The following is a 26710-nucleotide window of genomic DNA, read 5'->3' on the forward strand; positions in this document are numbered from 1 at the left end:
GACATCCCCGTTGTGATTTCCTCTGCTTCCTAGTGTCATCTACTATCACTGGCACAAATATCATAATGTCTGAATGTAGCCTACCAACTTGGAGAAATCCAGAAACTTCCCTAAAAATCCCTCCAACAGCGAAAAGGAATTGTTTTGGTCAAAAGTCAAGCTCGGTCAAAAATTGTGTCTTTAATTTTCGCTGATGGAGGATTTTTAGTATGTGATTTTAACAAGTTGGTAGTAAAACGATATATTTTTTCCGATTTTTATAAATACTACTAATAATAATATTTATAATAAATAAAATTTCTTCCCTGCTGAGTCAACACATATGTAGACTGAAGTAAAGGCAGCTTTTCACCTCAATGAGAAATGAATTCATTTTAATTCAGTCATAAACACTTGTCTCCTGTGTTTCAGCAGGTTTTCTGCTCATGTTCAAAACTTTCTGCACAATCTCTCCCACATATCTCTGACATTTGCAGAATAATATTTTGAGACCAAAGCCTTAATATGAGAATAAAATCTGATGAGAATGAAGTCACAATATTTTAACAAAATGTTCCTGCCTCTGCTGTGCATTACCCTGCGTTACTGCTCTGCTGATATTGTGTTCTATCTGCAGACACAAAGCCGTCTGGGACTGTAGTGGATGAGGCGAAAACTGAAAACACTTGTGATCAGACAGAAATCTAACCACAGATTCACACACATGTTCACTTCAGCCCCTCTGATAAAGTTCAGCTCACAGCCGCTTCAGAGGGAATGAAGCATCCTGGAGCAGAGAGACAGTCAAACAGAGCAAAGTGTCTCTGAGCGAGGGGGACAGAGACAGCAGAGAGAGAGACAGGTGTCAGGTGTGTCTTGATGTTCTCTCACTACTTTTGGCGGACTGGTAACCGTTTGTGTACCTATAATAAACTGACTAGAAACTGACTGGAAACATTTAGTTACATTCGGGGCTACAGTCAAAACCTCCGGGAAAATGACTTATTGTTTTGTAAGTATTTATTTTCATACAATCTTTAAGAACATCACAAAAAAATCGGTACATGTATCTTTCAGGACCTTCGGCTCGCTCACAGCCCGTCCTTACCATAATAACACTGCTGTGGGCGCAAGAAAAATCAGACGGCGAATTGCTTGACCTGGCATCTGAGCCTCATTTTAGTGACGTCAGTAAAATATGGCGTGTTGCACAGATGCAGCATCACCAGCTACCAGCACCAATTCATACAGGTTACAACGACAGTTTCATCATCAGTCACTTTTGGAATGACATGTGCAGATACATAATGGGCATTATCTATCTATCCATATGTGTGTATACTTACATTTTTTTTTGGGGGGGGGGGTTGCTAAATTTATGATGAAATGCACATGAAACAAACCCAGTTTTCATACGAGACCCATAAAGTTTTTTCCAGATTGGATAAACTTAACCTGAAGAAAAGTCTTGAGGCTGATTGAAAAATGTGTAACACAGCTCTATTATTGTTTTGTGTAAACTGCTTCTGTATTGAACATAGAAGAATTATCTCAATCTGTATAAACATGAAATGACTTGTTGTTACTGATTTACCGTATTTTATATTCAAATGAATTGATTTTAAAAGACGTTAAAATAAAACAAGGTGTTGAATCAGTCTGATAACCACTTTCTATACTTTACTTTAAAATAAAAACCTCATTAGGAATGTTTGTATGACATTAATGCTTTTATTCAACAGCTGAAGGTAGATGGCAGGAAATGAAGATAAACAGATTTGGAGCAGCGTGCAGTCGCTACTTCACCTGGTGAGTAACAAGTAACAAAATATAAAAGACAACTCTGCAACACAAACTGACTGACTGGGAGAACTTTCACCAACACACTGTAGTGAAACTATTGTTCCAATAAGAGCACTTTTATATGATCTTTAAAATCAGCTTTGAAAATGTTTCCTGAGAAAAGAACATTCAACATGTTGGTTTGACCTGATGAAGACGTAAAAATGTAATAAAAAATGATAACTTTAGCTTTTTCACAAGAAAAACAGGGGTAAATGATTAAAATGCATTATTACAGAACATAAACATAAAACACATCATTCTTTACGTAATGGATACAGAGCGGTAATGTAGTTGTAGCTGAACCAGAGTCTGTGAGACAAGACAAGCCTGTATTATATGTATTGTGTTGTATTATAGTGTATATTACACTCTATAATACAGACTCGTCTTTAGTGTAGTGTTTCAGAAACAGCATTTATAATAATAAAGCAGTCAACATTGCAACAAAGTGAACAAAACATTACATTTATCATTACATACCTTTTAAATTAAAAAAAAAGATAGACATTATAAGTGCAGTATATATGTTTAGTGTATTTAATAGGCTTATAGTGAGTAAAGGCTTTTTCACACAGGGAACAAAAAAAAAACTAAAACTACTTTTACATAAAGTCAGAGACAAATATTCTCGATCTGTGTTCATTCCACAATAAAATAAAGCTTAGCCTCGATTCATTCGTTGTCATGAATGACAGCGAATGAAGTGGTGCAGTAGTGTGTAAAAAACAGTTTTAATTACATTACATGCATTTTAGTTGAAACAAACCCGCTCTCACCTCAACTCACTCTGGAGACAGGCTCGTTATTCTAAGTGTTCAATCCTGTGCAGAAAAACAATCCCATGTCCTCTGGGTGGAGACAATGTTAGTGTAACAAGTGTAAATGCTGAGCTTTAGTTCTTAATCAATCATCATCTAGTGTTTATCATATGTGATACATGGTATTTAATACAATATTTATAATACCGCCTGGGCCTGACGGCTTCGCACTCGCAAACTACTGGACCAATTTCAAAAACATTACTCAGACACAAAAACATTAGATTCAGAAGACTGATTGATTTTACAGAAGCTACATGTGCGGATCCGTTTTCATATTTTCACTTCTGTCTTCTGTCGGTACAGCTTCTGCCTTAAATGTTTTACATTGACCACAAGAACCTGCAGAAAAGAAAGTATATATTACATAAATTCAGCTTTTTTTATAATGTACAGAAATGATTGGTGGCCTACACATACAGATTTGATTTTAGCGTTACCCTGAGGTCCACCTCCAAAACAAACTGTGAAATCACATTTAACAATATGTGATCATTTCAGCTTCCACCACTACAGAAACCCACTGTGCTGCCAAATGAAGCTCTCTGCTCACACAAGTCTTTGTTAAAAGGAAAGTTTAAGAGCGTCGTCAAAAGTAAGAGAGGACCGGGGAGAGCGGGGGAGTGACACGGCGCTGGCCGGCGGAGAGCTGCTAAAGTACGGGGAAGTCTCGGAGAAAGAGCCGGGAGCAGCGCTGCAGGTTTTGGACAAATAAACACCCGTAGTCGGTCGGATTCTGCTCTGACCACTACGTCGTTTACTCGCAGGAGGAGCTCAGAGTTAACTGCTTTTTATTAAATTAGCTTTTTACTTTTTGGGATTACAACGTTGATCTATCTTCACTGGAGCTTCTCAGCAGCTTCTGTGCACATCCGGTTCCAGTGTTGTTTTTAGCGTCATTAGCTCTGTCGGACTACAACTTCATATTTATATTAAAAAAAACGGACAAAACTGGACATTACTTGGAGAAAAGACAGCGAGGATGTTGAACTACCTTCAGAAAATATGTTTGTAACTTTATTCCAGCTATCGTTGTCACTGTGAACAAGTTAGCATAGCGTAGCCCTGATCGACCCAAACTCCATTCAGAAAACAAACATTTTAGAAGTTGTTGTCCTGCTGTCTTGCTGACAGACGTGACAAAGCATGAATTCATATGTTTAACAAATCTGCATCATGCTGTAGTTATTTCAGCATCAGTTTGACGCGTTTATTGCAATTAAATCACAGCAAAATGTTTACTTTGGGTTCATTTAGTGGTAGTAATTTACGGGTTGTGTTTATTCGCGTTGTGTGCGAACACTTGACAATTGTCCAGCAATAAATCCCGCACGAGGAGATTGTTGCAAGGATTAAATTTGCGTTGTATGTGAACACAGCATAATGGGGGAACACATTTAAAGGTTCAGTGTGTAAGTCTTAGTGGCATCTAGTGGTGAGGGTTGCGAATTGCAACCAGCTCCTCACGGTGCATTCAAGTGCTCCTAGGATTGTCCCATTTCCCGAGTTGTGAAGTCGTTCTTCCGACTTCAATGTGTTCATGTGCTCTTAAATCAGAATGTGGAATCAACATGGACGCTACTACAAAGATGTGTTGCATTAACATTATCAGAGCATATAAACAACAAGACATCTAGTTCACTCTACATGGACAGAAAACTAACCGTTATAACCAGGGTTGGGAGGGTTACTTTAAAAATGAAGTCCGGTACAGCAACAAATTACTTGAAGTGAACACGGTATGAACAGGACCGAACACAGTCTCAGAGACCAACAGGGAATCCAGTACTGAGATGATTTACACAGAGCTTCTGTGATAGCTTTACTTTTTGCTAAACCGCTAACTTTTGCCTATCTGCCTGAATCTGTGGCTGGTTAGCTCGGTCGGTTAGCCGTGATGTTAGGGGTTCTATTAGATTAACGTTACTGAGCCCCGGGTGCTGAGAGCCAAACCCGGCAAGAAAACCACCACGGTTCTGTATTCCCAGTGGTCAAACTGGCTGTCGGCCTCGGAGGCCGTGCTCGGTCCTGGTCCAGCTGCCGTGTTAACTCACAGGGAGCTGGAACCAGTCCGCACAGAGTCTGCATGATGGGGTGGGGGCGTAAACACACATTCGGAGCTACTGGCGACTGTAAATGCAAATCCATGTCCATGCATTTCTTACTAGTCCATGCATGTGTTCCTTCTAGGCTGGATTACTGCAGCTCTTTATTATCAGGCTGAAAAAGTCCGTTAAGACTCTTCAGCTGATCCAGAATGCTGCAGCACGTGTTCTGACAGGAACCAGGAAAAGAGATCATATTTCTCCTGTTTTAGCTTCTCTGCATTGGCTTCCAGTAAAATCCAGAATAGAATTTAAAATCATTCTTCTTACCTACAAAGCTCTTAATGGTCAAGCACCATCTTATCTTAAAGAGCTCATAGTACCTTACTACCCCACCAGAGCACTGCGCTCCCAGAATGCAGGGTTACTTGTGGTTCCTAGAGTCTCCAAAAGTAGACGAGGAGCCAGAGCGTTCAGCTATCAAGCTCCTCTCCTGTGGAACCAGGTTCCAGTTTGGGTTCAGGAGGCAGACACCATCTCCACATTTAAGAGTAGGCTTAAGACTTTCCTCTTTGATAAAGCTTATAGTTAGGGCTGGCTCAGGTGAGTCCTGAACCATCCCTTAGTTATGCTGCTATAGGCCTAGACTGCCGGGGGATTTCCCATGATGCACTGAGCTCCTCTCTCCTCTACTTTCTCTCCCTCTGTATGCAACCTTATCCCATTATTGCATGTTACTAACACAACTTCTCCCCTTTCTGGTAGTCTTGTGCTTTCTCGTCTCTCTCCTCTCTCCTCCTATCACTTCCTGCAGGTTTTCTGGCTCTGGAGCTGTGGAGTCTGGATCTGTGGTTGCGGGTCACCTGCTGCCCCTGTGTTCCTGCTCGACACCCTCTGGTGCAACGACTATTGTTACTAGTCCCATTGTTATTATTGTTATCATAATCATTAACATTACAACATTTTCAAGTGTATTCAGTCATTTTAAGAATCAGGACATAACAGCACAGTTTGTTTTTACAAATCCACTTCAGGAGATAATCAGATCATTTAAATGGTGGTCAGTATCAGCAGACAGGCAGAATATTCAGGACTTTTACTTTCAAATGTTTCCAGAGACAAAATGGAAAAACAAGAAGTGAACGATGTTCAAAGATCTGATTAAAGAAACGTGAAGAAATAATTGGACATTTTTAAAATCAAAATGTCAAACCATCCATTTAATGGACAGTTAATATTTACAGCTTGTTATATTTATTTTAAACAATCAGAACGAGAACAAAAGGCCTCATGAATAAATAAAAGCTGGATGGAATTTGGTTTTTATAAATGTAAATAACGGCCGCTCACCTGCTGGTACAGACCCTGTTCTCTATGTCATAATCTCTTCCTCCCCTTTTTCATGTCTCTCTTTAGCTGCTCCTGTCCAATAAAGGCAAAAAGATCAGTTTAATAAAAAAACAAACTTCTGCACATGATGGATGTTGATACATTATATAAACTCACCTTTATTACGGCGTACTGTGATGAACTTTGTAGCTACAAGTGAAGCTAGAACTGCAGCAAGAATTAAAGCTCCCAAAATGATTCCACCAAAAAAACATCCTATGACGTCCCCTCTGCTGAACAGTTTCTCTGAAACACACAACAAAACCTAGAGTCACACTCAGAATGTAAACTGTATCTCATGTACAGCACACTGGTTATTACCTACACAGAACTACTACTGAGGCGACCATGCTCCTAAAGTATAAAACTATTTGCAGATAAAACCACCAATAGGATGAGCTCACTCAGCACTGGTTATATGGCTGATGTGCTCCTGCTCGACACAGTGGAAGAGTTTTTAACCATTACATTACTAATTTTTTAAAATTATTTTAAAAAAAGAATAGAGAGTAATAAAAAAATGAAAATATATATTTTTTTAATTGTCAAAGTCAATTTTTAAATTTAGCTTTCATCAACAAAGTCACTGATTTCATATAACTACAGAAAAGTATCTTCTTATAATTATATATCAGTGTAACTGATCCTCAGGATCAGGCTGCAGCAGCCATTTTTAAATCAGTTACTGGGTTTGTGAGTGTAGTTTACTAAATTCTTGTGTTCCTGTGTTTGATCAGACTGATCTCAGAGTTTCTTTCTGTTATTTCCCTGCAGACCCTCTCATTCTTCCTCTCATCTCTGTAGATTCATGAAGTCTCAGAGTCTCAGTATAAGAGTGAAGCTTTCACTCAGTTTGAAACTTTTTACACTTCTGCAGACGTCTTCATCACAACCTGCTTTGAGTTCAGTCTGAAGACACTTAAACATGTTTGACATGTTTAACACAACTACTGAAATTACTCAAATACAAAAACACCACCAGAAAGAATCTCACCGCCGATATAGAGGTAGGTCTCAGTATGAATCTGATGGCTGATCTCCTCCTGTGTGGCTACACAGCGATAGCGGTCGGTCTTCATCACAGTAGTGTTGACAGTGATGTAGAAGCTGCCTCCTCTTTCTGAGACCTGTGGCTCCTCAGCAGGAAGTTTGTTTCCAGCACTGTCCTGCCACTCTACTCTAGGTTTAGGAAAAGCACCAAGAACTTCACACTGCACCAGGGCCCAGTCCTTCGTTTCATCAAGTATTGTAACATACGGCTTTGAAGATGCTCCTGTGAACACAGTAAACAGACACATCAGCTATAAAAGGACAATAACAGGATTATAAATGTAACACTGTGATGTTTCTGTGTGGTGATGGTGCAATGGATAAGACCTCTGATAGCAATTGTAAGTCGCTTTGGATAAAAGCGTCAGCTAAATGAATAAATGTAAATGTTGCTTGTTCGTCTCTTCTCTGCTTGTAAATGAGGATTAAAGTGTGTTTAACAGAAAAACACAGTATCAGCCTCAGTTGCTCTTCCCAGCATTGTTAGATAGGACATGATATTTCAAACATTTCTAACTTCTACCAAAAGTCCGGAAACTATTTACAGCTGCAAACACTGTTTCTGACTCATTAGAAACACCTCTCAGTAAAACGTGGTCCAGAATAACCTTTATGGAAGCACCTATAACTATGAGCTTAGTGATAAACATGTAATTGAATGTTTCAGAGAAATTCAAAAAAACCTGAACATTACAAACTTGGTAAAAGTAGAATTTATAAACAGAGCTGTTGTAATGAATTGCAACAGACTGTACAGGTATTAATTCAGCTTTTTATCAAATACAAATATAAAACACAGGGTCTCAAAGGTAGGTTCACTCCAAAGTGTGAAGAGTTTTGTGTCACTGAATACATATAACCACAGAAAAAAGAAAAGCATATTTCAGTTATCAATGTAACTGTGGGGAGTGAGATTACAGATTAAGCTGCTGTCTGATTTCTGTGATTTGTCACATGTTGACACTTTATAATGTTTCTGATTGAAACATTGAAATACAGTAGTCTAGTCTCACAGGACCTTTTTTATGTCCCCAATTTGTGCCTCCTTGATCTTCGAGCCTGTAACCTGGAAATCTATCATAACTAGGTAGGTATCAGCAGAAACATTGTTCTTTTAGCAGGGAGCCGCAGAAACAGTCTGTGTTCAGTAGCAAGTGTCCCAGTTAGAGTGAGGTGAAGTGGTCGAGCAAGAGGTGTAGCAACAAGCGGACGCATTCAAACTGTTGTTGTGTTCGCCTCAGTATCGGGTTTTTAGTGGGGCTGGGCTCTTCCTGAAGTCCACAACCATCTCCACAGTCTTCAGAGCGTTGAGCTCCAGACTGGTCTGGCTGCACCAGGTCACCAGATGGTCAATCTCCCACCTGTAGTCGGACTCATCCCCCATAGAGATGAGCCCAATGAGGGTGGTGTCATCCACAAACTTCAGCAGACTGGTGACTGAGCAGAGGGGAAAGAACGCAGCCTTGAGGGGAACCGGTGCTGATGGTCCTGGAATCAGAGACATGTTTACCCAGCTTCACGTGCTGCTTCCTGTCCGTCAGGAAGTCAGTGATCCACCTGCAGGTGGAGTCAGGCACATTCAGCTGAGAGAGCTTGTCCTGCAGCAGGGCCGGGATGATGGTGTTGAAAGCAGAGCTGAAATCCACAAACAGGATCCTGGTGTAGGTTCCTGGGGGGTCCAGGTGCTAGAGGATTTAGTGAAGGGCCATGTGTACTGCATCATCTACAGACCTGTTGGTTCTGTAGGCGAACTGCAGGGGGTCCAGGAGAGGGTCAGTGATGGATTTTAGATGGGACAACACAAGGCGTTCAAAGGACTTCATAACCACAGAGGTCAGGGCGACGGGTCTGTAGCCTATTAGTCCTGTGGTCCTTGGTTTCTTGGGGACAGGGATGATAGTGGAGGCTTTGAAACAGGCTGGCACATGGCATTTCTCCAGCAAGGTTGTTAAAAATGCTGATTGGCGCAGTGCTTCAGGGTGGATGTGGAGACAGAGTCCGGCCAAGCTGCTTTGCGCAGTTTCTGCTACTAATTTTCAAGTAACACCGAATCAGGAGGTGCATAGCGAGTGTTTGAATGTCCGAGGGTCCGAGCAGCAGAAAGTGACGGCGAACGCGAGCAGAGGAAAATATTCTGGCTGTAAATGTACTATGTCGGTTACGGTGTGTTAGCTTCTCAAGACCCCCCCCCCCTTCCCCCACAGAGGCATAGTCATTTTTTTGAGAACTGGTGTAGTAGGCTCTCTGTGTACAGCTGTTTAGCATCTCGCATTACCTTGCTAAACCTGTACTTTGACTCTTTTAACTTGGCTCCTAAATGCCGCATCCTTTTCCAACCTCAGCTGTCTGAGTCTGGCTGTGAACCAGGGTTTGTCATTGTTATAAGTCACCCTGGTCCGTGTTGGTATACAGCTGTCCTCACAGAAGCTGATGTAGGACGTCGCAGCCTCTGTATACTCATGCAGATTGTTGGTAGCAGTCCTGAAAACATCCCAGTCAGTGCAGTCCAATCACGCCTGGAGGTTCTCTACAGCTTCACTGGTCCATTTCTTTGATGTCCTCACCACAGGCTTGCAGAGTTTTAGTTTCTGTCTGTATGCAGGAATTAGGTGGACCATCAGGTGGCGTGGTCAGAGCGTCCCAGTCGGAGGGTCACGCACATGCCCGCCGCCGAAGTTAAATTGTCTTGAACTTTTTGTTTGCAACGCACAGCACAAATTTCCAGAATCTATTACTGTTTACTAAATAGTTATCAGGACATTAACAAGAGGAAATCTGCATGGCAGAGCATCCCCGCAAAACTAAATGAAGGCCTAAACTTAAGTTAAATAAGCTGCAGCTGCATAGTGCACAGAAGCGCAGGGGCCAAGTGACTACTTCCTGACCAATCTTGAGCTCTATCAGAGCGTCTGAATTATTTTAGAAGCGAAAAGTTTAATTCTGTTTCCTCTGTCTTTTCTGTCAAGTTTATTACTTTAGTTTTGTCCCACAATATTTGCTGTGACTTTACGGCACGGATGGAAACATTCAAATGACTGACAGCAGCCTCTCTCATTAAAGTAGATCGTTAAAGAAAACACTCATACATCACTACAACACAATTAAGAAATCATCTGAAAAGCTCCAGGGACCGGTGGAGGCGAGGTAAAATGTCCGTGCAAGCGCAATCTGATAAAATAATTGGTTTGATGGGTGGGGGTACAGTACATGTGTTGCAACAAAGCATTCAATATCCCAATGTTGTGTAACCAGGTTGAAATAATATATTCATATTTTATTTTTTTTTTAAACCTTACCAAATCCTGATCACAGTGGAGGTCTGCAGGCAGACCCTGTTGTTTTTTCTGGGTTAAATAAATAAAAATAAAATAAATCATCACTCACCTGTGATTTCTCCTGATCGATCTCTAAGGGTGAGGTCTGAAAGACAAATTAGAACATTAATTCATGCAAGGTGGACGGGTGGGGTTATTAACTTGTCATGTGTTTTTAGCCTAGTAGTGGAGTCATTGGTTAACATCTAAAATGGAGTCGGGGAAACATGAGCAGAGGCTGATTCACACAGCAAAGGCCACGTATTTAACCAGTCCCTCAAGGATTTTGCAATGTCGCAATCACAACTATTAAAAGTAAAGTGTGTAAGATTTAGTGGCATCTAGCGGTGAGGTTGCGAATTGCAACCATCTATCCAGTCTACCACTGCCCCCTACCCTTTCACAGAGCGTAGGACAGCTACGGTGGCTGACACAGCACAAAAGGTGCTCTTCTGAGACAGCAGAGTGGCCAGTCAAGAAATGAGGTTTCTTTAGGTATATTTACTAAGAAATTATATTTACTTAATTATTCGGTAAAACCATGTGTTATTGCGACTTGGCCATTGACAGACAACATGGAAAATGTAAGACAAGAGTGTGAAACACTGTCACTGTTTGTAAACCACACATTAGATAAAAGTTTATACAAACATTGACAAGAGAAACACATTAATTCTCTCTGATTATGACCCTCGCCAAAACTGCCCGTCAACAATAATATCTGGCTCGCTGCCAGATTATGGTGCTTTGGTATCGGCAAAAAATATAAATAAATAAATACTTTGATGGTGGTGCTGAAATAGATCTCAGTCATGACAGCAACAGTTACTCACATAATCACTTCCTCTTTAGTGGTTTTGCCTACAAAATAAAAGCGCAAGAAAGTTTTTTCCAGCAATGCTTTATTTCGAGTTGAATTGAGAGCTTTTACTTTGAAAAATTCTGAACGACATTAAAAGAGTCACACTCTGAAGGAGCCGTCAGAAAACGTGATTCCCCTAAATGTCCTCTGCCTGGAGATACTAGGGAAAATGAAAAGGTGTCCGTAAGTTGATGGATGAGGATGAAACACCGAAACAAAAACAGTGCAGCACATGCTTTGATCTGAGAAACATTCGCTGCAAAACTGTCCTTTCTAGGTGAGAGTTCTGCACTTTACCAACTGAGCTAACCGAACAACATGTTGATGCAAGTTATTTTCTACCTTATATTCTGTAGCGCTGTTTGTCCGTTTTCAGCTACTGTAGAAACATGACGATGCAACGTGACGACGCCCATGGAAGCGGGTGCCTGCGGTTATGTAGATATAAATGTCTCATTCTAAGGTCATAAAAACATAATGGTTTATTATGTAAGGTCCTTATTCACCACTAAAAACATAGTTATGGATCTTATATTTAATTTCTGTCAATAAATCCTCAGAAATATTACCCACTGAACCTTTAATGTTTGCATTAATCTGTACAGGTGTGCCTAATAAACTGGCCACTGACCAACCGATGTACAGTATGTGTATAGTTTAGAAAACATAGTTATGGATATTACATTGAAACTCTTAACACAAATTCAACAAATCCCTGTGAATTCAGCGCGACTTGCAATTTTAACCAATCACCGCAACTTTTCCGCAAATTTGACATACATTTGCCGATTCCTGCAAAACATTGTCATACGTCACCTTGTTTACAAGATGCAGCAGACGGATATTTAGCAAAGCGAGGGTAAACCGTTTTCCAAACCTTCAGTGACCCAGATTAGTCGGAAGATTTGGTGCTTCAATAGGCGGAGCCTGATTCGACTGTCAATCTGACGGTCTGCACCAGGGGGTGCTCAACGTCTGATTTCACATAGAAATACAAGGTTTCTCCCAATAAGTTATTATACAGCGTATTACAATATACATTTCAACATATAATGCTGTAAATAAACATGTGAAAAGAAAGAAGCGTTTAATAAATGTTTTTAAAGTGCCTGAAAAATCCAAAATTGTAACCCTAACCACTAAGGTAGGGTGGTCGGTGCGCATGTGTAGGCGTAGCATGTATGTATGTGTAGTGGCCGAAGAGGAACGCTTGCTTAAGGGACGGAGCCCCAACTTCGGTGTTGTGCCAAGTTGTCCGCACCTCGCGAACGCCAGCCTCAGTTTCCTGTTCTCAGCTGACAGGAGCGGCACCCGGTGTGGTCTTCTGCTGCTGTAGCCCATCTGCTTCAGGGTTCGACGTGTTGTGTGTTCAGAGATGATATTCTGCACACCTTGGTTGTAACGAGCGGTTATTTGAGTTACTGTTGCCTTTCTGTCATCTCGAACCAGTCTGCCCATTCTCCTCTGACATCAACAAGGCATTTTCGTCCGCACAACTGGATGTTTTCTCTTTTTCGGACCGTTCTCTGTAAACACTAGAGATGGTTGAGCGTAAAAACCCCAGTAGATCAGCAGTTTCTGAAATACTCAGATCAGCCCGTCTGGCACCAACAATCATGCCACAATCGACTTAAATCCCCTTTCTTCCCCATTCTGACGCTCGGTTTGAACTGCAGTAAGTTGTCTTGACCACGTCTACAAGCCTAAATGCATTCAGTTGGTGCCATATGATTGGCTGATTAACTATTTGTATTAACAAGCAATTGGACAGGTGTACCTAATAAAGTGGCTGCTGAGTGCAGATTAACTGTTTAACACTCACCGACAAGAAGCTGAATGTTGAATATCTGTCTTGGCTGGAGACGTGGAAAATCACAGCTGTAGTTTCCACTGTCGGTCAACTTCGTTTTACTGATGATGATGGAGGCGTTGCCGTACTTCAGATCATCTTGAAAATGTGAGACGCGACCTTTGAACTGCTGATCTTGACCTGGACGGCCGTTATTAGAATGAAGGCCTGCATCATAAAAGAAAACCTCCTTCTGATCATCTTTCTTCCAGTCAAAGAGCTTTGACTCAGCGTTCTCCTTGGTGCTGAGGGAACAGGGTAAAATGGCGTCACTCCCTTCTTTCACAACCACTCTGACGACACCCAACCCTGAAAGAAGAAGATTATTTTAGTCATTCTGTTCAAACAGAGATCAATCAGGTTCAGACAGAACATCAGATAACACATTTACATGTCACCTCGCTGGCCAATCCTGCTGCAAAACAATGAAAAAGAGAAAAGTCACTCAGTGCGAGGTCTAGGTGCTGACCACTGAAGTGGAAGAGAGAAAAAATATTTTATTTGATGGTTTGAACTCTTGGATCAACAACAAACGCAAAACGAGTGGTTCCATAGCAGAAAAAAAGTTAGAAAGCACATATTGTTTGATGCAGCTTGTTCACAAACAAAAGAAAATTCATAGAGTTTATTAGAATTACATTATTCTAAACAAAGGCTTTAGGTAGAATGTTTTGATGACGATAATTCCATCAGTTAGCCGTGTTAAAGTCTGAAAAGGAATCAGTAAAAATACATTTTTGTCTAATCAAGCTGAGCCTGCAGCCACCTGCCACTATCCTGGCTTTATGCTGGCAGATAAACAACTGCTCCACCATGAGGGTCCATGGCATACACTCCAGCCCTCTCCTCTGCACTCTGAGGGGGCTGAGGAGAGGGCTATATTTAGCGGACATTCATTTGACATTTGACTTGGCACAGCTTGAGCACAAATAACACTGCTGATAAATTATAATATCCAAATACACCATACAGCTGTCTCTTAAGCAGCTCCGGAGCACTTGATTAATTAGCCTCTGGAATGGAGCTGGGGCCCCCTTCAAGCCAAAAGACAAACACCGTGAGGGCTCGACTTTCAGGGTCCATCTCCACCTGCCAATAACTACATTTGAGATCTAAGGTGGTGAACACCGCTGAACCCACCAGATATTCTAGTATCTCAGAAATGGTTGGTAGAGATAGGCATCTCCCTCATTATGTTGGTTAACACAACGCAATTCGACACAAAACCGGGGTACCTTCTTGGGTACCAGCTCCACAGGGGATTCCCATTGTGAACTGGAAGGCACAATCCGAAGAAGGTTAAAGTCAACTGGACTTGGTTGAAGATACTAAGATATCTTCAGAAGATCGGTCGCTCCGTCTTGGCCTCGGGTAGTCCTAACGACCATAACGACTGTCGTTACATCAGCCAGGAACACTAACGAACCAGCGGTATCGACGATCCTGGCAAATGACCCCACTGAGGTTAAATAGCTTAGTTTCCCTGCCTGTCAGAACTGAAGAAGTCCCTTGGATGAGAGACGAAACATCTTCTAGTATCTTCAACCAAGTCCAGTTGACCTTGACTTCAACCTTCTTTGGATAACTATGACCTGGATGACTGAGAATCTTCACAGACATGGAAGGCACAATGATACCCTGCTGGAGCATATCTTGTTTTCTTCTTTACAATCTTCCGTTTCTGCAGGGGCAATCGATAGGGGCGCTGTGAAACCACGACATCACAAAATCAATTTTTATGATTTGCTCTGGCAGGGTGTCATTCCCGACTACTTTCAAAAGGGCGGCTTACACCCTTGCTCAAAAAAGCCATCACTCGACCCAACTCAAGTTGAGAACCATCGGCCAGTTTCTCTTCTACCATTTTTATCCAAATCTATCGAACGGGCAGTCTTCAAAGAGGTCTCAGAATTCCTCTCACGGAACGACCTCCTAGATCCATATCAGTCTGGTTTTAAGAGTGCCCACTCTACTGAAACGGCTCTTCTGTCTGTAACAGAAGCCCTAAGGTCAGCTAAAGCTGCAGCCCAATCCTCGGTTCTTATCCTGCTTGACCTATCAGCTGCCTTTGACACAGTCAACCACAGGATCCTGCTATCTGCTCTCTCAGCAATGGGCATCTCGAGTAAAGCACTCCTGTGGTTCGAATCCTACCTCTCAGGGCAATATTTTGTGGCAAGGACAATTATCCTCCTCCCACTGCCTCTCCACAGGGGTGCCCCAAGGCTCAGTGCTAGGGCCCCTTCTCTTCTCAATTTACACCACCTCACTGGGGCCGATCATTCGATCACACAGCTTCTCTTACCACTGCTACGCAGACGATACGCAACTCTACCTATCCTTCCCGCCAGACGATCCCACCGTCTCAGCACGGATCACAGATTGTCTCTCAGACATATCCTGCATGGATGAAGGCTTACCGCCTTCAACTAAACCTCTCTAAGACTGACCTCTTGGTCCCATTTTGAGCTAAAGTTAGAAAAGAGATAGAAAGTCACTCAGCTGAATTTCCCTCCCCTGGTGTGATGTCACCTGGTCACCTAATGAGAGTAATGTCATTAAAAAGAAATTTTCTTAAAAAGGAAAGTTAATGCAGCTCAACAGAGAGGACAGTGGTTGCTGAGGACAAAGAACTGCATTACTTTGATGAACTTTTGGGTCCTGGCGTGAGCTCCTGCTGGGCGTTTTGTTTCTCCCTCCTTGATTGTGCAAAAAGCTGAACTTATTAAGCACAACTATCCCCAAGGGACTGAGTATTTTTGTTATTTCTGATGGTTTTATTGACTGGTTGAGTTATTTGTTGAAACCACGCCCTGTTTTTGTTGAATATTTTCTTGATTTACTTAAAAACTGATTTCTGAGTGTGAGAGTTTCTTCAGTTTCATTGAAACGTGTCATATTTACTTTTGAGGGTATACTGTCATATTACATGTATCCTTTGTGGGTGGGAATCTGTGACACAACGACACGTCAGGTTACCCTGGCTGGCGCCCAATAGGCTACAAATATTTAAAAGTTGCTGCACATATATTAAAAAAAACGCCACAATGTGCTGGTGTGTGCGCGATTGGTCCACATCCATCAACCTTTCATTTCCAGAATGCTATTTCAGAGGTTCACTTTGAAAAGTTCTGGAGAGATTTGTTTGCAGAGACTGTAAAGTTACCAAGTGCAACATTCAGTAATACTCACAATACTGCACATAATACACATGTACACATATTACACAGGAGCATGAATTTGAAAATAATAGTGATTATTAATGAAATAGATAGTGATGAGCCTGGGGAAGATGGAGAGATTAAAATAAATCTATAGGTTGATGGATGTGGATCAATCGCTGGGAGGCACAAACTCCAGCACACAACAACAGACTCATAATTACTTTGTTGAAGAGGATTTAAAAAACAATCCTATGCAAGGATCAAACACACAACAATTAGATTGCGTTAACCAGTGACCCGGACAACCGTTCCGCAAATTATTAAAAAGAAAAAAGTAAGAAAGTGAAGGAGCTTCTTTATCAGGGTAATTGTTTTGTTATCTCGAGATAACAAGAAACCAACACGCTGTCACGATTAAAGGGAGTAAATAAATAAAGGGCTTCGGTATAAAACATAACAACAGATTTGTTTTATTTATTTCAGTTTAAATTAGAGTCCCAGAGGACTCCTAATGGTCATAAGACGCGTTCAACTCTGTAGGTGGTTCCGCAGAATAAACTATGAAGATGTGAAACTGATATAAAAAGTCACCAGTGTAACATGGAGATCGGTGTTGAGTTGTTAAGAAACATCGACACAGTTCCGGCTCAAATGTATCGGACGTTTCATTGTTTCTAAAGGCCTCGGTTTTTACCCGTCGCTAGTTTTCTTACCGTGTGATTGTCCGAGTGTTTTTATTATTCCACATAAATCCAGCAGCAGGACCCAGAAACACAGAGCTGCCAGCCTGAGGCTAATAAACATGATTATACAGGAGGATCTGACGGTTCCGACGTTAGCTGAGAGGTTTAATGAATAAACACGTAATAATAAACACGTAAACAAGGTAATCTGCTTTAAGACGACAATATTTAACTCTACAAACTAACACGTTATTCTACAAAACGATCAGCACTTGGCTACAAAACCCTTTCAGAACTATTCCAGTGGAGTTCCGCGTTGTTCTGCGCATGCGTACGGGATAACGCCTTTGCTGCACGGTGAGTTCCGTGTGAGGACAGAATACAGAAACTACAGCAACATTTCTATATCTCCATACACAGGTTAACATCGTTATATTGTGTTTAATAAAAAAAAATGCAACTGTTTTTATTGGATCTTATTTATCTCATAGGAAAATCTTCAGCCAAAACAAAAGTAGCCTAAATAAAACGACGGAATAGAAGATGACACAACTAGATACACAGGGACATCATGTGAGAGGCAACAAATATATATGTACATCTTTACACATTTTAACTGTTTTAATTGCTTCAGACCAGATAATGCTTCAATATAATATTTTAAATGTTGTATTTGTGGTTTCTTTTTAGACCATTTGCATTTGTGAATGTAAAATAAGTTTTATAATAAAATAATATAATACTTAGCCTACAGTGCCAGAAGGACTCCTCTGTGTTCACTAGTGCTCTTCTAACTGACTCCTGTTAATCCTGGAAATTCGATGATTCATGCCTCAAACCTGCTTAGCAGTTGTTCCTGTCTGGTCATATAGCAGCTGCATGTAGAGGAAGATGCAGGAAATGTGGAGGTGAGCATGAGATGTTTGATTGTAAGGAGAAAGTGTGGTTCTTGTGGTGGGGGGAACGTTGCTTGAAGTTTTGAGGTTGAGAAATATAAACAGGGTGTGACGGTCTTGGGTTTTATTGTGGTGTTTTTCTGTTATTTAGTTAAATGTCCTGTCTGTTTTATCCATTGCCTCTGTGTTCTTGTTTAGGTCTTGATAGTTGATCTTTGTTTCCTTGTTCTCTGCTGTATTTAGTTTCATTTATGCTGGTGTCTTGTCTGTAGCTTTACTTCCTGTTTTAGTTTGTAGTTTAGTCTGCTCCTAGTGTGTTGTCATGTTTTACTTCCTGTGCTTGTCTGATTGTTTTAGTGGGTTCACTTGTGTCTAATTAGTTTCTCCCTCACCTGTGTATTGAAGCGGTCGTCTTTCTTTCACTCCTTGCCAGTTCATTTTTTTCAATTCTCCAGTGTTTTGTTCTGTGTGTATCGTGTCTCACTATGTTTTTGTGAATTACTTTGGATTTACTTTCAGTTGGTTTATTACCGGATGTGTTTCAGACTGCTTATACCTGTAAGTTTCACCGTGTGCTGCAACAAACCTCGCTTATTCACCAGTACCTGCTCTGTGTCTGGGTCCAAACCTCTGTTCCAAGCGGTGGCTGACGTTGAAACAGGGTATGAAAGTGCAGAAGTATAGATAAATAAAGGGATGTGTTATGCTGAGGCAATCTAAAAGGTTGGTGAATGTGGTGAGGTAAATAAAATAAGGAGGAGAGAAGGGGAAGGCTGCCCTGTAGTAGCCTGTGTAACAGGAGATTCAGTGGTGGAGAGTAAGTTGAACTTCCTGGTTTGTGACATGAAGCAGTCCAAAAATAATTCAGATGTAGTAAGAAGTGTGGTAAAAGCTGCTGAGGGAGCTCAATCTGCCCTCCAGACGACGACAATGATAGTTAGATTCTTCATGTGTTTATCCTCCAGGGGAATGTCAGGTGCTTGATGGCAAATTTGTGGATGCTTTTAAAAAAAAGAGTGAGTTTGTGTACAAGATACATATTTAAAACCAACTTATATTGGGATATGTTTGTTTATGGAAGGAGTATTTAGAGTGCATTATTTGAAGTAATGTTATGAGATGTGTAAAAATATATTTGGTTCATTTTGAAACAAGTTAGACTGTGGCGGGCCGCCGTGGGAAACACTAGTTAAACCTTTTTATGGTCAGAATGTGACAAACACTTGATGCCAGACAGTGGATCACTTCACAAATCTGAGAGAGAACATTAAAAATAATGATAAAATATTAGTAAATCTTTGAAAATTCAGCTCCTTCTCCATCTGCAAAACTTCACCAGATCTAACTTAAAATAGGGGAATGATCACTTCTCATGGTGTAACGATCCATCCATTCCCCACATCTAGTTCATTCATAGTTAAATCTGTGACAATTTCCCACTTCCAGTCTGTAATCTTGGTCTCACATCATTCAACATCACATGTGAGTATCTATCCAGGAAATTCTCCATATTTCACCCTTTTTGCTGCCGTACAGAGAAAATGTGCATTAAAATCTCACCCCTGGAGACCTCACTTGGCTCATTACTGCATCTAACTTCTTCATTTCCAACTGAAGGCAACGGTTGTAAAAATAATTGAAAACCTTCCTGTTGAACTCCATTCATCTATCTCCACACTCAAGATGTGATTCTACATTTTCTCTCCTGTACTGGATACCACTGCACACCCGCCACCAGAAACATTTAAAACCTTCCTGATACAAACATACTCCGATGTAACAAAACTCATAGTTGGTTTTAGGATAAAAAACATTAATAATCTATCGTCGTCGTCCATTCGATCCCCATTATTTCCCCTTCTGTCTCTTGAGAACACATAGCTGTGGAGGGCAGATGGAGCTCTCTCAGCAGCTTCATGTCACACAGCACTTCAACAATGAAAGCCACTTAATCTTTTGTTACACAGGCCACCAGAGGGCAGCCTTCCCCCGCTCTCCTCTTTATTTTATCTATCTCACATTTTGCAACCTTTAGGATCGCTGCAGCATAAGACATCACTTTATTTATCCCCCTATACTGCTGCACCCTCACACCCTGTTTATATTGCTCAACCTCAAAACTTCCAGCAACGTGCCCCCCACCACAAGATCCACACTTTCTCCTTACAATCAAACATCTCATGCTCACCTCCACATTTCCTGCATCTTCTAATTCCTGCAGCTGCTAAATGACCAGACTACTTTCCCTCCGTCCTCATCCTGCATCGTAGGAGCAATAACTTAAAACAGTGATGGCAGGTGGAATCATTAACTCCACTACACTTACCATTTTTAACCAGTTGAACCAGTCTCAAGTTATCGGTCTGTAAAGTACGGGAGTTCTTCGGTCATAAAATTACTGATCAATATTTATTGTATTTATCAATATTATAATATAGTGTTTTGAGAAAAACTCCCAGTAAAAATCAACATGTAAACAGTAAATATGGTCAAACATGGACACCTGGGTATAATTTTATAAAATGTGTAATAAATGTTGTATTTTAGTTTCTTTTCATCAAATGTATAGTTAGTTTTAGACAATGTGTATTAGAAGATATTCAGTTGCATTATTAATCTGCTGGATGAAGGTTTTGATGGTGATATTGCCTTTGAAATATACTTTTCTACTCGGCGAGGATGAAAATGAATCTCATATTTTCCTTTATTGACTTTCCATTCCCCTGCAGATTTGAGCGGTGCACCCAAAACTTATTAACAGTCTGCATGTGCTGTCTCTGTGGGAAGTTTCCTTTACATCAGCTGTGTTTTATGTTTTTGTTATTTTAACTTCAGCTTCTAGTTTGTTTGTTGTTTGAGAAAATGCGGTTTGTTGATTTTGTGTCTCTTTTTAAATTGTGTTTTTCTTGAATTTGTTGAAAACATGTTGTATCTTAGTTTTCAGTTTAAGTGCAGTGTGTTTCTACTGGAGCTTTCTTGGAGTTGTAAGACCGGCTGTGATGGAGAACTGACCTTCATCCTGTGTTACCAGATAAACAGCGAGTTGAAGCCGAGGACCAAACAGACTCTCAGGTCACGATGAAGACCTCGGTGTCCTGATGCTTCCTCAGATGGTTTGGACTTCGGTCACTCGACCTCTTTACGTCCACTGAAGAGAATCCTCAAGTGTTCTCTGATGTTAAACTCAAATCTCTGTGTTGATGTTCTTTGGTTTGGTCAGTCCAAAGAGGAGCTTCGAGCTGTGAGATCTGCAGAGGAAGAACCACAAACTCTCTACTGCTTATATATTTTCTCTTCCTGTAACGTCCACGTGACAACGAGCACACAGTCTTGGTTGAACGACGGTTAAAGCCGATTTATCCCTTCTTAACCATTTCACTTCCTCTTTTTGTCTCTTTACATGATTTATTGCTCTGACGCAGCTAAACGCTGTCACTCCGCTCATTTCACAATACTTTCAACATGCTTCCCTTTTTACTCTCGTCCTCCGTACTTTTAACTAATATAACACTGCTGTCTGATTTATTACACATAAGAACAATTAATGACTGATTAAGGAGTCAGTGACTATCAGCCAGAGTTCAGATCTGAGCAGCAGCTGATCGAAGCAAACAAACCAACATTTACTCAGAACCTCTGACAGGCTGCAGACTCAGTGTGATGTAAAGTTTAACCAAAGGAGTTTTTCCAGCTGACTGGAGGACACAGAGACCGAGTAGTATTCAGTATTTCAGTAGGAAGAAAGCAACGTTCAGGAAACATCAGTATAATAGAAATAATCCTGTACTGTGATCCCCAACAACCCGGGCTGAGATACACTGCTCTGAAGGGGTTTAATCTGACATGGAAAGGTTTGGAAATCCTGGTTTTCTTTATTAAGACTTTGCAGATATTTAACACAGAAACCAGGTCTGATGGCATCATGGAGGTCCAGAGAAGAACAGTCACAGATCCTGGATTCACTTGTGACGTCTGAAACGGTTTCTGTCAACAAAGACTTTTTCAGTTAAGTAATAAAACAGTCAAAGGTACAAACATTAAAATACTCAAAATAACTTGTCTCATGTGGTTTTTCAACAAAAAGTTCAATGAGCTTAAATACCATCTCCGCCATTGAAAAATCTTTGAATATGCAAATATTTATTTACACTATTTACTACTAAGCTTAACGAAGATCTCTGGACAACTCCTCTGATGAAAAATGGAAACTGAGTGAATGTTGTTCAAGTTCTCAGAGGCTTAAAGATTTATGACTTAACTTTAATATCATGATGATCAATGTTTTAGAAGTTTCTATGTAGTTTGTGTCTTTTACTAAAACAGTCAAAACAAACATTTTTCACGTTTTATTCAAATGTTTGGATAAAAATGATTAAGCACTGACATGAAACAGGTGCATCATCAGTTAAAAACATTAAAATACTTTCAGCTGCACATTTCCATCATCAGTCAGCTACAGTTCAGTGTGTAACTGTACCCGACATTTAAAATATTCTTCTTAGATATTTATTCTACAGATATTTCTGCAGTAAAGCAGTCACTTCATTTCGGCAAGAAACACGCAAAAACCATCCACATTAAATTCTACATTCATTTTAATTATTTATTAAATAAATTCACCACAGGACAAACGCAGCAATGCTGATGATGATTTGAGGCCATCACAACCACCAATAGGCCGAATTGTTATGGAAACATTTAGACTATGGCTCTTACAGCTCCACTCACTGTCACGTGTTTCATCACCCCTCGTGCAAACACAATTCATGCCGGCTTCCCAGGAGACGTATGCGCATTTAATGGCTCTCTTATAAAGATCAACTTTTTTTATCTGTCATTTCCAATGTGTATATCATAATATATTCCCTTAAAAATTCTTAATTGTCGAATGTCTGTTGAACGTTCACTCCTCTTTGGATTTCACCATTCAATGTGAGTATTTTTAAATAAGGAAATCTATTCAGTGATTGGTCCTTGCCTACATCGTCATCCAAAATCCTGTTTTGTGTCGTGAATCAGCTCTAAGACTGAAGATTTAGTCCTACACTTCACTTAAATTAGGTGGATGAGATGCTTGATAACTTTGAACCAATCATTTTTTGACTCTTAAGTCAGTTCTTAGCAGTGTTCTTATGACTCATAACAGAAGCACATATTTAGTAAAGAAGTCTGAACAACCCTTAAATTTGTGCCCCGTTTGATCTTGAAGTTAAATCGTTGAACTTTTTTGTCTGACAATTATTCATTAATTGTAAAAGAAATGTTCTGTTAATATAAATCAGATAAGGTGGACAGAGGAGTAACAAATATAAATGAAAACTGGTCTAAAGAAACAGGAAACAGATTAATAAATATCTATTTGTTTGCACATAAACATCTCTTACCTACAGAGGAACAGAAGAGACACAGAACTAGACTACTTAACAAAAAGGTGGTGATGTAGCTTTTAACCAAAACACAGAACTAGCAACTTAAATAAAAACACATTTAACGCCCTCCCTCTTCCAAGGGAGTATGCAAGCACACAGCTCCGCTCCTGCTGCACCCAAACACCACCATCTGACCCACTGGTCAGCAGCCATATAGGCCACTTGCTGCCCTCTCCTTGCCCTCTTATCCTCCAGGTACTGATTGGGGAATCAGGTGCAGCTGCTGCCCATCACCAACTGCAGCTGCACGGCAGGAGGGGGAAGGGCAGTACCTGGAGAACTACAGGAGAGAGACCCACGGCTCTAGGGCCGTAACACTCCCCACTTAACAAACTCAGTTTGCATAACCAAAACAGGCTTCCCACATGGCTCACACACACACACAGCATTTAAGTCTACCCCCGAAAGATGCATTTGAGAAATATGAACTGGGTAGGCCTACCATACCAAGCCAACAGTGTGACAGCCACTGCCCACAGGCAGCAGACAGACACCCCTAAAAGACCGCATGTCCTCATGGCCCACTAACAACCGGATTGAGACACAAGGCCACCAACAGTTGTTCAATGCGGCAACAGACTTGCCACCGAGGGGATTATAGTCCTGCTCACTGGTGAGCCTCACATGTCAGAGCTGGATTAGCCAAAACACAACCAAAATCAAAGGCTGCCATCCTCCCAAAAGGTCAACCAAAACACTTAAGCAGCTTAAGCAGAACCTATTTAAAAACATAAGCCCCGATGTCAGATATCACAAACACAGGTATCACTAGTCCAACCAAACAACTCCTCAGATCCTGCCTAACCCAATCTTAACCTACCTGTCTTCTGGAGCATGCCGGGCACGAGGCGACATTTAAAGACAAGAGCCCTGATATGCCTACCCACTTCGGAGAACTTGCTCTTCACCCAGGATTTGCTCCGAAAATAAAAAAGGCAAAAGAAGAAATGAGTGTCCGATGGAAAGGTGGTTTAGACCCGGCTGGACACTCCGAACCCATCTGAGGAAGCTGTTAACACCACAACAACAGGGAGATCCACCATGGTAAAAGTTTAACAAAATATATTTATTTAAACCAAAAATTACCCCAATTAAGAGATATCTCAAATTAACTTAATTGAAGTATGAGGTATGTAGTCTGTGGTTTCAGTAGTGTCTGTGCAGGATGATGGTTGCATGAATGTATGTGTGAAGGTGTTGTAATATGCAAAAACAAGATAAATACCACAAAGCAATAGTCAAACCAAAGAACAGCTGATGAAAGATTTGAAGCGTTTCATATATTTTCTCAAATAGAATTGTTCATGTTATTTCATCCTACAATCACTGATTTTACACTCAGTTCATAGGTCATGAGGAGACCTAGCTGTTAAAACAGCTGTATGATATTTGTAAATACAATGCAGAGTGTTACAGAGAAAGAAAACAGGAGCAGAGAGAAACAGAAGCTCAATGAGAACATTAATAATAACATTTCTGTTATTGACAGCAGGACGTATTTAGTTGTTTTCTCCAACATTTTGTTGTTCTCCCCATCAGGGTGAGTGAAAAGGCTTCACATGTAACAGGTGTGTGTTCATGTTTGTAAATTAAACTGCAGAGGTCGCAAACTGGCTGATAACCAGTGGTGGAAAGTAACCAAGTACAGAAACTCACTACTTAAGTACAAATATTACCATTTTCTACTACTTTAGACTTCTACTTTATCAACTTTAGATAGTAGTTACTTTGTACTATTAATCAGAATCTGCAAATTATAATCAACAAATAAATGATCTAATATCAATAGTTAAGATAAAACTATATAGATGGGGGGCAACCGGTTACTTTGGTTGCTAAATTTCCAGGGAAATGCACATAAAACCCAAAGTTTTCATACAAAAAGAGAGACATAAAATGTTGCCAGATTGGATCATCACTAGTGACTTTTTCCTAAAATCACAAACATTAAAACCTAAAAAATACTTCAAAAACACTTGAGGAGTGGAGCTGTGTGGCTTGAGGGTGAACACAACTCCAATATTGATTTGTGTAAACTGCTTCTGTGTTGAACACGGAAGAATGACTGGTACTGATTTACTGTATTTTATTTAAATACCTTAAAATAAGAGTCCTTACAGTCCGCACTTTTATATGATTTTTAATATCAACTCTGAAAATGTTTCCTGAGAAACGAACACGTCAAGAAGACTTAAAATTTATAATAAATATGACTTTAGCTGATTCACAAGAAAACTCTAAAAAAGTACATTGAACTCACTGGCAAACATGGGTACATTTTTAAATGCATTATTACAGTATAAACATAAAACACACCATTCTTCACACAGTATATACACAGCAGTATGATTCAATAATTAATTCCTTTAACAAACTACAACTGAGCTCACAGCGTATAGAACTGATTCAGAGACAAGACAACATTATCTTTACATACATTTTAAGAAAAAGAAAGATTTACATTAAAAGTACAGTATTTATGTGCAGTGTATTCAGTAGGCTTAAAGTAATGTAAATAAATATATAGATTTTTTTCAATGTAACATAGGCCTATATTGTGTTTTGTACCTGTCGTAAAACATCCAAGTCACCTCCAACAGAGTAAATTGTAAAGTCACACACATATTTATTTTTGATGTTAAGGCACTTATTTAATTTCATTGATTTGATTGAACACTGCCTGTTCAATGTATTTTAGTCTTTTCAATGTTTTCATGCTTTTATCTTGTATTGTTTTTGTATTATTGTCTTTACACTTGTTTTTGAAAAGTGCTCTACAAATAAGGATTATTATTATCATTATTATTATTTAAACCTACAAAAGGAGAAGAAAATATTTGAGACCTTTGTAATCAAAATTTAAGACTTTTTAAATACTTTTAATACCAAATGGGTAACTTGTGTTTAAAAAAACTTTTGTACTAGAATATATTATATTAAGTGCATTTTAGCTGAAACATTGGAGTCAGGCTCGTTATTCTAAGTGTTCAATCAAATCATATGTCCTCTGGGTGAAGACAATGTTAGTATAACAAGTGTAAATACTGATGACCTGGATGACTGAGAACCTTTACGGACGAAATACTGATCCCTTTTCATGTTTTCACTGTTGTCTTCTGTCGGTACAGCTTAAATAGTTTTTGGATGTTTGCAACAAAAATGCCAAGATTCATTCACACGCACTTTTACAGCATCTCTGGAGGATCTTTACAATGACGGTTTCTCTGCTCACAAGAACCTGCAGAAAAGAAAAATACATATTACATAAAGTCAACTTTTATAATATACAGAAACGATAGGTGTCCCACACATATCTATCATCACTTGAAAGTTCATTCTCAAACAGTTAATTTTGGAGATTGATTGAAAAGTTTGTGTGAATGATTT

General features: G+C 40.0%; 2 protein-coding genes across 4 annotated transcripts in view; both read right to left on the reverse strand.

Moving 5' to 3' along the window:
* The window catches only part of LOC119886081 (V-set domain-containing T-cell activation inhibitor 1-like), a 57935-nt gene that overhangs the window by 18774 nt on the left and 12451 nt on the right, over positions 1-26710 (reverse strand). The window lies entirely within an intron of this gene.
* On the reverse strand, positions 1691-17322 carry LOC119886078 (butyrophilin-like protein 1). Of its 2 annotated transcripts, XM_038696600.1 has the most exons (7): positions 17029-17321; positions 13125-13460; positions 10511-10546; positions 7071-7349; positions 6194-6322; positions 6038-6109; positions 1691-2984 (listed from the first exon to the last, which is right to left on the reverse strand). In XM_038696600.1, the coding sequence occupies exons 1-6, from the start codon at positions 17117-17119 to the stop codon at positions 6060-6062; spliced, it is 921 nt and encodes a 306-aa protein (XP_038552528.1). In that variant the 5' UTR covers positions 17120-17321; the 3' UTR covers positions 1691-2984; positions 6038-6059. The 2 variants fall into 2 exon arrangements, with proteins under 2 accessions (XP_038552528.1, XP_038552527.1); XM_038696599.1 differs by lacking the exon at positions 6038-6109 and having other exon boundaries at positions 17029-17322.

Source organism: Micropterus salmoides, unplaced genomic scaffold (genome assembly GCF_014851395.1).
Source record: "Micropterus salmoides isolate LMB-PRFRI ecotype aquatic unplaced genomic scaffold, ASM1485139v1 Ms_hic_scaffold_4, whole genome shotgun sequence".
Classification (NCBI taxonomy): Eukaryota; Metazoa; Chordata; class Actinopteri; order Centrarchiformes; family Centrarchidae; genus Micropterus; species Micropterus salmoides.